The sequence below is a fragment of the Marmota monax genome, unplaced genomic scaffold (assembly GCF_021218885.2).
Source record: "Marmota monax isolate L192 unplaced genomic scaffold, Marmota_monax_Labrador192_F-V1.1 WCK01_AAM20220418_F8-fsc00111, whole genome shotgun sequence".
In the NCBI taxonomy this organism is placed as follows: Eukaryota; Metazoa; Chordata; class Mammalia; order Rodentia; family Sciuridae; genus Marmota; species Marmota monax.
Window position 1 is genome coordinate 2,456,346 of NW_026695067.1, and position 12,733 is coordinate 2,469,078.

A 12,733-nucleotide genomic window follows, 5' to 3' on the forward strand; every position below is an offset into this window, starting at 1 on the left:
GAAGGAAGAGGGACAGAAAAAAGGAGGAATAGTGGAATGAATCTGACCAAACTTTCGTATATACATACATGAATATAACACAGTGAATTTCACCTTCATGTGTATCCATGATGCAATAATTTAGAAAAATAAATAGAAGAAAAATCAGAGTAGATGAAAGGAAATAGGGGAAGGGAGGAAAAAAGGAAAGGGTAAGTACTGGGGACTGAATTGGAGTAAATTATATTTCATGCTTTTATAATTATGACAAAGTGAATCCCAATATTATGTATAATTCAAATGAATTTTTAAAATTCTAAAAAAAATGTAAACCAGGTGGGGTGCAGTGGCACACACCTCTAATTGTGGTTACTCAGGAAACTGAGGCAGGAGGATCACAAGTTCAAGGATAGCCTCAGCAACTTAGCAAGACCCTGTCTCAAAATTAAAATTTTTTCAAAAAGGACTGGAGATGTAGCTCAATGGCACAATTCTCCTGGGTTCACTCCCTAACATCCCACACTCAAAAAAAAGGTACACCAGAAAACCTGAATTTTAATTTTATTCTGACATAAGCAAGTCTACTGAGAGCTTTAAATAACAGTCTTTTTATTGCAAATATATATATAACAAAATATATATGTTTAAATATATGTGTGTACATACAAATGTATAACTGCTGTGTGGCATACCTTTAATATTTACCAGAGGCAATGATAAAAATAATGGCTGATATTTATTGAGGGAAAAAAATACCTAATCACATCACAGAAAAACTGATAACCTAAAATAAAGAGAAAAATCTTAAGAGTACACAGAGGATAGGAAAATAACAACTCATTGCCTTTAGAGAAACAGCAATAAGGTTAACAACTCTGCATTGTATAGGAAGTAATAAAGTAATAACTTATTACAAAATTATTTCTTAAAATATCAATAACTTATTGCCTATTCAATGGAACAGTAGAGTCAAACTCCTGACTGAAGGAGGTTCAAGGAGAATAATGAGGACTGAGGCTGTAGCTCAATGGCAGAGCACTTGTCTAGCATGTGTGAGGCGCTAGATTCAATCCTTAGCAATACATTAAAAAAACACTTAGAATAAAGGGATTCTTTCCAACTACAACTACAAAAAATGATTTTTAAAAAAAGAGGTATAGTGAGAAAATGGAGATCAAACAATGAATCTAAAAAACACTTTTGAGTTCTGTCATAAAGAACACAAAGGGTTTTTTCCTAACATAAAATAGTTTTAAGGTCTGGGGCTGTAGCTCAGAGGTAGAGTGCTTGCCTAGCACATGTGACACACTGGATTTGATCCTAAGCACCACATAAAAATAAATAAATAAAATAAAGATATTGTGTCCATCTACAACTACAATATATTTTAAAGGAGTTTTAAGACAGGTGATATAGATCATATTTTTATGTTGATGAGAGTGATCCAGGAGGGAGAAAAATTGTGTTGTTAGTAAAGAGGGAATAATCTCTTGGGTGCTAAATCTGTGAGTTGCAAGAACTGAATTTAGTGCACAAATTAATGAACTAACCAATCCAAACTACTAGAAAAACAAAGAGTGACCCCCTCTACTTTCATACTCTTCAATGAGAGTCTAACCCATATTTTCCTTGCCAAAACTTAAATTGTTTGCATTTTTAACACAAACACTGGTATCGACAATTACTTCATTATTCTAATCTTGCCCTGAATATCCACATAGCATCTACTTACCTAATTAAGCTTTCAAAGGAATTCATTATTCTCTGACTTCTGTCCAGCTCCTCTGTTCCATGTGTATTTGCAAAATTCTCCAATCATCTCTTCTCTACTTTATTGCCATATTTTCCAAAGAAGAAACACCATAAAACCTCCTCCATTAGCTTAAACACATCTTCCAGTGACTGTTCTAACTTACATTGCCATCTATTGTTTAGGTTACCAAAGCACCATTGTAACCAAAAGCATCACTACTTATTCCTGGCCAAATGAACTAGTTTAAATAGATGTACTACTTCCAGCTCTATTTCAGATAACTCCGTTATGCAAACAGAAAATCTTTTATAGATATATATCAGGTCATAAAATTCACTATTTCAGACATTAGATTCTAGTTCAAGAGTTTTCATTAATTAACGTTGTTTCCGAAAACTAAAATGGATGGCCACAAGATACCAATGTTGCAGTAATACTAAACAAGAAATTCAAATCTAATATTGTTTTTTCTATTAAAAAAAAATTCTTGGGGCTGGGATTGTGGCTCAGTGGTAGAGTGCTCGCCTAGCATGGGCGGGACCCGGGTTTGATCCTCAGCACCACATAAAAATAAAGGCATTGTGTTGTGTCCATCTACACCTAAAAAATAAATATTAAAAAAATTCTTTCTTCCACTTTACCATAAATTTTGCAAAGTTAGTTCTTTTGTACTTAGTACACACAGAAATATATTCAAAAACAGTCACCACCTCATATGAAAAACATTACTATTCATCTTACTACATCTGAAACAGATGCTTTCTATAATAAATGCTAAATGATTCCTTTCAGTAAAAACTCAGTCTAGTCATTTTTACTAATCCAATTCCTGTGAAATGTCAATAGTAACTTAAACATAATAGTTTTAAGTATTTTATTCTAAGTGTCAGGGTTTGAAATTCAATAATGAGTCCAAAACACTTCATAACCTTATAGATACCGATTTCAAACAGAATTTTATATAGGTTCTTTTCTTACAGGAGACTTAAACAAAATATATATATTTTCATCCAAAGTCATAGTGTGCCACCTAGTGCTACATGAAGATTTTACAGATGTTTGTTCAAATACTAAATGTTTCAATTAAAAGCAGCAAACTTCAGTGCTGAATAAAAATTTTTATGTTCAAATCTTGCAGTATACAAAGAAAGCAAGTATTCAGAACGTTTACCAAACAGTCTATTTTTCTGAGACTTGCTCCCAGGCTGAAAAAAGAAACTTCCCACTTTATTAGTTAACAATAAAACTAAATAATTTCTATTTTAACAACCTTCCCCATAACCTTAAAATGATAACAAACTTTGTTTGCTAAATTTTTATGTTCGTGCCTCCAAAAAATTTGACATACTTGCTTCAAAATCCATCCATACTCGTGCTTACCCTAAAATGAAATTCCCAGACCTTTTTTAAAATGGTTTTCTGGCTTTCCAAATAATTCAGTAAAGAATCTTCTCTTCAATTCTCACTACCAAAGTCCTTCCTATTTTTGAGTAACATGAAGACAAGATTACCAGTCAGTGGACACCCAGAGTACATTAAAATTCTAAAAATGGCAGTGTTTGAATAGATTTTTACAAACCATGAGAAACTATACAACTGGTGCAATTTCCTACCATTACAGAATAATGAGCTAGAATCCTGTTTAGTAATTTACAACTATGTCAGTTCTTATTGATAATTTCCTGCCTTTCTAAAGATAAAACCATAGATGAACTGAGGCACTCTAGACTACTATGAAGAGAAAAAAATTAACTTCCATCTTGTGTGAACTATTTGTTTTTTGTTTGTTTTTTTTTGGGGGGGGGTCTCTGTGCTAACAGATTAGCCTACATTCTAAATAATACACATGTCTTACCAATTCTATTTCTCAAACGTGCTTTGAAAACTTAAATCTAGTACTACCATCCTAGTCCAAGCCATCATCATCACAGGACAAAATTACAACAGCCCCTGTGACAGACTATATGCTAACCAAAATCACTTGTTTTACCAATCAAAAATAAATAAGCAAAAAGAAGATCAGTGGAGTAGAGGAAAGAAGAGGAGAAGGAAAGAATGGAGGAATGGGGACTGAAATGGAGTAAATCAAATTCTCTGTGCATGTATGATTTTGTCAAATGAACACAAATTCTATATTTAACAATAATGCTTTAATTTAAAAAAAAAAAAACTTAGTTTTTCTCTTGTCCAAAGCTAGACAACAGTTTCCAGACTTTCTTGCCAATAGATTTCTATGTGACTAAGTTCTGTACACTAGAATATAGAGAGAAATCAGGCCATTTCCAGGTCGGGCTTATGAAAAAAACCTCCTGTATCACCATCTACACCATCAGCACTCTCTCCCTCAGTTTCCTCCATTTTCTGGTCAGATACAGAGGCTTCCTTCAGCCCAGAACTCTCTAAAGGATGCTGGAGTCAAAAGATGAAAGAAGATTGGTCCCTGAATCATAATATGCAACTCACATGCTGAATACCTGCTCTGAACTATTAAGTAATAAGAAATAAACTAATCTGTTTCTTCCTCTTCTGATTATAAAGGGCTAGATAATTGAAACCAACTATCTAGCTGAGAAAAAACTGGAAAATAATTTTTTTAAAGCCTCTGTTTAGAAGCACCAGAAAAAAAAATAGAAGCAGTGAGCAATTACAGAGCCAAAATTGGGGAAAAGAAGAATTGAAAGAGTTGAAACCCGCAATCAGGGCTGCTTTTCCCACAAAGGGATCTGCCGATTCCAAGAGAGGCAGCCGTGGAAGAGAAGCTGAACCAAATTTGACAGACACTTTAAAACAGGGAGACAGAATTTGTCCAAAGCCATCTCAGGTTTTATGTCAAGCTCAGAAGTGTTTCACCCCAGGAATAAGGGTAAACCAGAAATACACTAGCCCTCTCTAAATGGATTAGAATAAACTGCAACCACCTGTGCCCCTAGCCATTTGTGAAAAACAAAGGTAAAGGCTGGGGTTGTGGCTCAGTGGTAGAGCACTTGCCTAGCACATGTGAGGTACTGAGTTTGATCCCCAGCACCACATAAACAAACTACATAAAATAAAGGTATTGTGTCCATCTACAACCCAAAAAAATATATATTAAAAAAATAAATAAATAAATCTTCCAGGGAAGAAGATATTATCTCAGGCACCAAATTATCTAAAATATTCATATAGATAGATGATCTTTGACTTATAATGGTTCAATGTGGTTTGGGTTTTTTGTTGTTTGTTTGTTTGTTTGTTTTACTATATGATGGTATGAACAGATATACATTTGATAGAAATTACGCTGTGAATTCTGATCTTTTTTCCTGAGCTAGTGACGTACAATATGATACTCTCTCATGATGCTGGGTACCAGAAGTGGGCTACAGCTCCTGGTTTGCCACATAATCACAAGGTTAAACAACTAATACTCTACAATTTCAATGCTGCTAAACTACAATATTTGGTAGGTTAGGTGTATTAAATGCTTTTTTTAATTAATATTTCAACTTACAGTGAGTTTAGTGGGGCATACTCCACTGTAACTCAAGGATCATCTATAATGTCCCACATGATCAAAATCTATCAGATATCCCAAACACAATGGAATGTGCCTTTAGTCCCAACTACTCAGGAGGCTGAGGAAGGAAATAAATTCAGCCCAGAAGTACATGGACAGTCTTGGAAAGACAGCAAGACCCCACCTCAGGGGGAAAAAAAAATTATCAAGTATACTAGAAAACAAATCAAATGACTGAAAACCTAGAAAAAAAATAGAAAATAGAAATATACTGACACATGACCAAAATTAGGGAGTTAGAAGAATATTTCAAGTTAACTCTGATTCTAAAATATTTAAAGATTGAAATTTTCCACAGATAACTATCAAAAAGAAATTATAAAACTGAAAATTTTTTAAAAAGCAAAAATTAAGAACTCAATAGTCAATAGATGGACTTAACAAGAAATTAGTAAACTGGACTAAAACATCCAAAAAATAAAATGGAAGGTAACACACAGGATCAAAAAATGAAGTGTGAAAAAGGAAAAGCAAAAATGTAATTAAAGCTAATAAAACTATAAATTGCATATTTTTCATTAAAGTGCATTTTTTTTGGCCAAAGAGTGGTTTAATAACGAAAACATGTCACTGAATACTCGTGCATATTTGGTTGACAAACTTCTACCCACCTTAGTTCTTAAAGTGGAAAAAATATTAATTCAATTAGAAAAGAAGGTTTTGACAAAAACTAATATTCCAACCAAATCTGACCCAATTGATTATTTGGAAGAATATTTAATAAGAAACAATCTTTGGGCTGGGGTTGTGGTTCAGCGGTAGAGCGCTCGCCTAGCACATGCGAGGCCCTGGGTTCGATCCTCAGCACCACATAAAAATAAACAAATAAAATGAAGGTATTGTGTCCAACTACAACTAAAAAAATATTTTTTAAAAAAAAGAAACAATCTTTATTATATCAAAGACCCAGAAATGTCTGGTTAACAGAGGGGGATGAGAGATGTCACAGAAAACCTGAAAATACATATTCCTGACACTATCTGCAATGGGTACAATTTGTACTGTTTTCAATTTATTATCTATTTCCTTTCACTGAAAATCTTATGGAACAATGATACAAACACAAACAGAACTTAAACGAAGTGATTTTATTGCTATTCAAAGAGTATTTACTGAGTTATTATATGTTTCAATTTTTTTGAACCACAATGAAGACTAATTAGGTCCTTAAGATGTCCTTTGAATTCAGAGATTTAATTGTCTCGCTAGGACTTCAAGTATATATTTATTTATCTATTTGTCTCCCTGCACTGGAAAGTAGGCTATAGGACAATTGAGACTACCTAAAAGTTTAACTTTCCAGATAGGTGATATTTCTTCTGGTTCAAAAAACAAAACATAAAAAGTGGAAAATTTTTCTTCCATTCTGATCCTCCATCCAGTATTCTACTTGTGCCATAGCTAACTACTGTTTTTAGTTTTCTGTGGATCTGTAGAGTTCCCTTAAGTATAAATTAGCACATACAAATATGAATTCTTAATTTTCTTCCTTTTTAATGCTATAGAAGTATGTGAGTTACCAATATTTCCCCATTTTCCATTTGCTATAAGATGCATTTTTTGAAAATTAAAAATAAGAAAAAAAAAGTCTCAAACTGGTATTCTAGGAAGGAAATAAAATATTACTGAGGTTAAGAACTCAATAAAATGGGTTGGGGAAGGGCATGGGAAAAATGGAGGAACTGTTATTGGACAAAGGGGAGGGAGGGAAGGGGAGGGGGTATGGGGGCAGGAAAGATGGTTCGAATGAAATGGACATTATTACCCTAGGTACATGTATGACTGCACATATGGGGTATCATTACGTGTACAACCAGAGAAATAAAAAGCTGTGCTGCAATTGTGTACAATGAATCAAAATGAATTCTGCTGTGATGTAGAATAAATTAATTAGAATAAATTAATTAATTAAAATTAAAATTAAAAAAAATAAACAAAATGGGTTTGGCCACAAATTTAGATAAAGCAGAAGAAAGGATTGGTAAACTGGAAAATATGACAGTAGAGAAAAAAATCTACATGAAAGCATAAAGCAAAAAAAAAGAAAGAAAGAAAAAACAGGAGCTATAAGACACAGAAAAGGTCTAATATGGTATAACTGAAGATTCTAAAAGAGAGAACAAAGAAAATGAGGTAGAAAGAAATATTTATATTTGAAAGGAAATGACTTTCACACTAATAAAAGATAGCCCAAGTCTTCCTAAAGCAGGATAAACACAAAGCAGGATAAATACAGACAGCCACACCTAAGCACATTACAGAAAAACTGGTTAAAACCTGAAACAATAGGAAAATCTTAAGAGCACACAGAGGGGGTAAAAATTTATTACTTCTAAAGGAGTGATCAACTCTCAGCTGATTTTTCCAACAGAAAAAAATAAGTATCAGTAAACAATGGAATATCTTTAAAGTATTAAAAGAAAATTCCTGCAAATCTAGCCTGGTAAAAAATGAAGTCAAAACAAAAATACCTTCAAACAAACAAACCTGAAGAAAATTTGTTACCAAATTGATTTAACTATCGTAAAAGAAAAAAAGAGTCAGAAGTGGCGGCACATGCCTATAATCCCAGTAACTAGGAAGGTTTAAGCAGAAGGATCACAAGTTTGAGACCAGCCTGAGCAATTTAGCAAGACCCTGTCTCAAAATAAAACATTTTTAAAAGGGCAAGGAATGTGGCTCAGTGGTTAAGCACAAGTGAGTTCAATCCTGGTTCAAAAAAAAAAAGAGAGAGAGAGAGAGAAAAAGAGAAGAAAAACCAGGGAAATTGCCCTAGGAAGGAAGAATCCCAGATCAAATAAGGAATGAATGAAGAACAATACAAAGGATAAAAATAAGGGTAAAAGTAAGAGCATGATGATTATACAACAGAAATACTAACTTAAAATTTATAAAATATAAAAAAAGTTTATAACAATATCACAAAAGGCAGAAAAGTAGTAAACAGAATTAAAGTGTGGTAAGGCCTTCACAATTATCCACAGAGTGACCAAAGCAGTAACAAAAAAGACTTACTAAATCAATAGGGAATGGTGTGATCTCTAGGGTATTTAACTCACCTAAACAATAATAAAATAATATATAAGTAGCTAATAGGCATGGAAAATTAAATAAGAAAATTTGAGTAATGTAAAAGAAAGTAAGAAAGCAGGGAGGAAAATAAAGGAAGGAAACAAACTGAGTCAAATAGGAAACAAATATTAACAAGGTAGTTTAAAACATAAATTTAAACCTAAACCAATAGTAACATTAAACAGAAAGGATAAAATAAAGTAATTAAAAGGAAAAAAAGAAGAAACACAACTTAAAAGAATGGGTGAAAAGGATATACCATGCAAACACTAACCAAAAGAATGGAAACTCTGCCAATATCAAGCAAAGTAGATTTTAAATTAAAAAATGCTACTAGAGATAAAGAGTGATACTTTTAAATGTGCAGTATCTAATAATACCCAACCTAAATCTGAAATACAAAAACAAAAATGAAAACACAGTTATCACAGATTTTAACATCTCTTTCAGATATTGGCGGAGGAGGAAAACAACAAGTATATTGAGCTGGGGTCGTAGCTTAGTGGTAGAGCACTTGCCTAGCACTTGTGAGGCAATGGGTTTGATCCTCAGCACCACATAAAAATAAATAAAGGTACTGTGTACATCTACAACTAAAAATAATTTTTTAAGAAAAGTATAGAACATATTAACAAGCCTGACATATTTGACAAATTGAAAACCCACCTCAACAATGGAGAATACACATTTTTTTTTAGTGTAAGAAATTTTCCAAACTGTCAATCTCCTAAGTCATAAAGCAGGTGTCACTGCATTTGAAAGTATAGAACGTATAAAGAGATAAAACCAGAATAATTCCCATAAGTTTGAATATTTATTAATACATATCTAATAACTCATGAATCAAATAAGAAATTCATTAAAAAATGATTATCACTAGAAGTAGAATATTCTACTCACTAGAAGTAGAACAAAGTCCATATATTCTAACATTATATTCTATTCATTGTCTATTGTTATCAAGTCAAATGGGAAGTTAAATTATCATTTTAAGATTTGTTTTGTAATTTGAGCAAGAGTAATTGAAATGTTATTTTATATTTTGAGGGATTTGTCCAGTAACGAGGGTAGATATGCTAATGGTACTGGAATACTCTCTGTGTGTCATTGCTTTTTGTGGAATATGATATGTTTGTTCATGCCAGTGACTAAGTACATTGATTCCTGAGTGTCTGGAATTATGTGTATATAAATACATACATATATCTGGGCTCTTTATCTACATTTTATTTTTTAAATTTTTTTCTCCTTTTCAAATACCTACCATAACTTGAGTCCCATTTTAAGGCTCTGTATATAATTGTTGTTCAATAAATGTCTGCTTATTTTAAAAAAACAGGAAAAAAGAAACACAACAAAAACTGAAAATATTTTCAATTAAATGATAATAAAATTATAGCAGGTCAATATTTGTAGGATGCAGCTAAAGCCATGCTGGAAGGGAATTAACTGCTGTTTGGATGTTTAATATCCCCTAAATGCTAATGTACTAAAGGCTTGGTTTGTAGGGTAGTGCTACTGGAATGTGGTAGAACTTTTTAGGAGGAGGAACTTTATTGGTGGTCTTCAGGTCACCAAGAGAGTGCTCTCAAAGGGGACTGTGGGACTTAGGTATCTGTCCCTCTCTCCCTCCCCCTCTTTCCTCCTCTCTTTGCTCCAAAAATGCTGCCACCATGATATGCCACCATCTGTGCTCCCACCAGAACTGAAAAAATGCAGGCACCATGCCTCTGAACCTCCAAAACTATGAGCTAAATAAACCTTTTCTAATTAGCTAGTTGCCTTAGGTATTTTGTTGTAGTTAATGCAAAGTTGACTAATACAAAACTGTATAGCCTTAAATAACATATTACCTAGAGGCTAAAAATCAATAATAACAAGCCTCTATTTCAAGAATCTAGAAGAAAGTATCTTAAATCCAAAGAAAGTAGAAAGCAAACAATAAACAGCAAAAATCAAGAAAATACAATATCAACACATGATAGTGAAAAAAAAAAAATCAATAAAACCAGAAGCGGCTTATTTTGAAAACACTAAAGAAATTTATGCACCCCTTGGCAAGAACGTTTCAGCAAAAACAAAAGAAGGCAAAAATACCCAGTATGAGGAATAAAAAAAAGATCATCACAATAGGTTACAGCATCTCCAAAAATTAAAAAGATAAAAGAATATTAAAAATTACATTATCAGGGCTGGGATTGTAGCTCAGTGGTGGAGCAGTTGATAGCATATGTGAGGCACTAGGTTCAATCCTCAGCACCACATAAAAATAAATAAAATAAAGGTCCACAACAACTAAAAAATGTTTTTAGAAAAAATGACATTATGGGACTGGGGCTGGGCTCAAGGGCAGAGCACTCACCTAGCACGTGCATGGCCCTAGGTTCGATCCTCAGCACCACATAAAAATAAATAAATAAAATACAGATACTGTGCCCAACTACAACTAAAAAATAAATATTTTTAAATGATATTATTAATTAATTTGTAAATTTCTATGAAACTGACAAACTGATAATCTAAATTGTTATTGAAGAAATTGAATCCCACAAAAGAAAATCCAAGTCCCAATGGGTTTCACTAGTAAATTCTCCTAATAATTTAAGAACAAATTAAATTAAATTATTTTAGAGAAACAAATCCCAATTCATTTTGTAAGGCCTGCAGAACTATCAGAACCTAATAAGACAATACACTAAAGGAAAATTTCAGTTTAAGATCTTTCAAAAGTACTATGAGAAAATTATACACACACACACACACAAAAAAAAAAAACATTCACACATAAATATATATTTGCAAACAGAATCCAGATAACATATCACAACCAAGTTAACTTTAGAAATGTTAAGGGTGGTTTAACATTTCCAAATCAATTAATGAAATTCATCATAACAAAAGAGAAAAGCCTTGTATTCTTCTCAACAAATAAAAAAAAGTAAAATTCAACACTCATTCATAATGAAAATTCTTAGCAAACATTGCATTCATGGTATAATATTTTAAAAGGGGCAAGGATACGTACCATCACCACTTCCTTTCAACAATGTACTGCAGGTCCCAGCCTGTACATTTTCTTCTTTTTTTTTTTTTTTAAGAGTAATACTAGGAAAAATACAAGATAAAACTAGAGCACCTTGTTACACTTTTAGAAAGCACAGAAATACTCAAATAATAACAGGGTCATATCAAAAAGATACTAGAGGGGCTGGGGTTGTGGATCAACGGTAGAGCACTTGCCTCACACACGTGAAGCACTGGGTTCGATCCTCAGCACCACATAAAAATAAATAAACAAAATAAAGGTATTGTGTCCATCTACAACTATAAATAAATAAATAAATAGATAGATAGATAGATAGATAGATAGATAGATAAATGATAAAAAAGACACCAGAGTCAGCTTCAAAGAGCGCCCACTGCCTAAATGAGGAATATTTTGGGGATCAAAATGTTATAATAGATTACAACATTAAATAAATTTTTTTAATTTTTTATTTGTTTTAATTAGTTATACATGACAGTAGAATGCATTTATGCACTTTGATATACCATACATAAATGGGATATAATTTCTCATTTTTCTGAGTGTACGTGTTACAAAATCATATTGGTCATGCAGTCACACATACACAAACAGTAATAATGTCTGTTTCATTCTACCATCATTCTACTATCCTCTCCCCTCCCATCACTTCTCTCTACCTAATCTAAGGTAATGCTATTCTTCCCTGGTGCCCCTCCCCGCCTTACTGTAAATCAGCATCCACATATTAGAGAAAATATTTGGCCTTTGGTTTTGTGGGATTGGCTTATTTCCCTTAGCATAATATTCTCCAACTCCAACCATTTACTGGCGAATGCCATAATTTTACTTTTCTTTATAGATGAGTAATATTCCATTGAGTATATATACCACATTTTCTTTCACCATTCATCTATTGAGGGACACCTAGGTTGGTTCCATAGTCTAGCTATTGTGAATTGAGCCGCTATAAACACTGATATAGCTATGTCACTATAGTATGCTGATTTTTAAGTCCTTTGGGTATAAACCAAGGAGTGAGATACCTGAGTCAAAGGGTGGTTCCATTCCTAATTTTCTGAGGAATCTCCATACTGCTTTCCATAATGGTTGCACCAATTTGCAGTCCCACCAGCAATGGATGAATGTACCTTTTTCACCACATCCTCGCCAATATATATTGTTGCCTGTATTCTTGGTGATTGCCATTCTGACAGGAGTGAGATGAAATCTTAAGAGTAGTTTTGATTTGCATTTCTCTAACTGCTAGAGATGTTGAACACTTTTTCATATATTTGTTGATCAATTGTATTTCTTCTTCTGTGAAGTGTCTGTTCAGTTCCTTAGC

General features: G+C 32.9%; 1 protein-coding gene across 10 annotated transcripts in view; it reads right to left on the reverse strand.

Moving 5' to 3' along the window:
- Nucleotides 1-12,733, reverse strand: part of Scaper (S-phase cyclin A associated protein in the ER) — a 460,757-nt gene that overhangs the window by 428,475 nt on the left and 19,549 nt on the right. For 3 of the 10 annotated variants that reach the window (XM_046428026.2, XM_058573797.1, XM_058573798.1), the window contains exon 3: nt 11,386-11,465. The exons of 6 other annotated variants lie outside the window; for them this stretch is intronic. In XM_046428026.2, the coding sequence (XP_046283982.1) occupies nt 11,386-11,388 (3 nt within the window). In that variant the 5' untranslated portion in view covers nt 11,389-11,465. Of the gene's footprint in view, nt 1-11,385; nt 11,466-12,431; nt 12,596-12,733 lie in introns of all 10 variants that reach the window. One more of the 10 variants, XM_058573799.1, reaches the window with a different exon arrangement.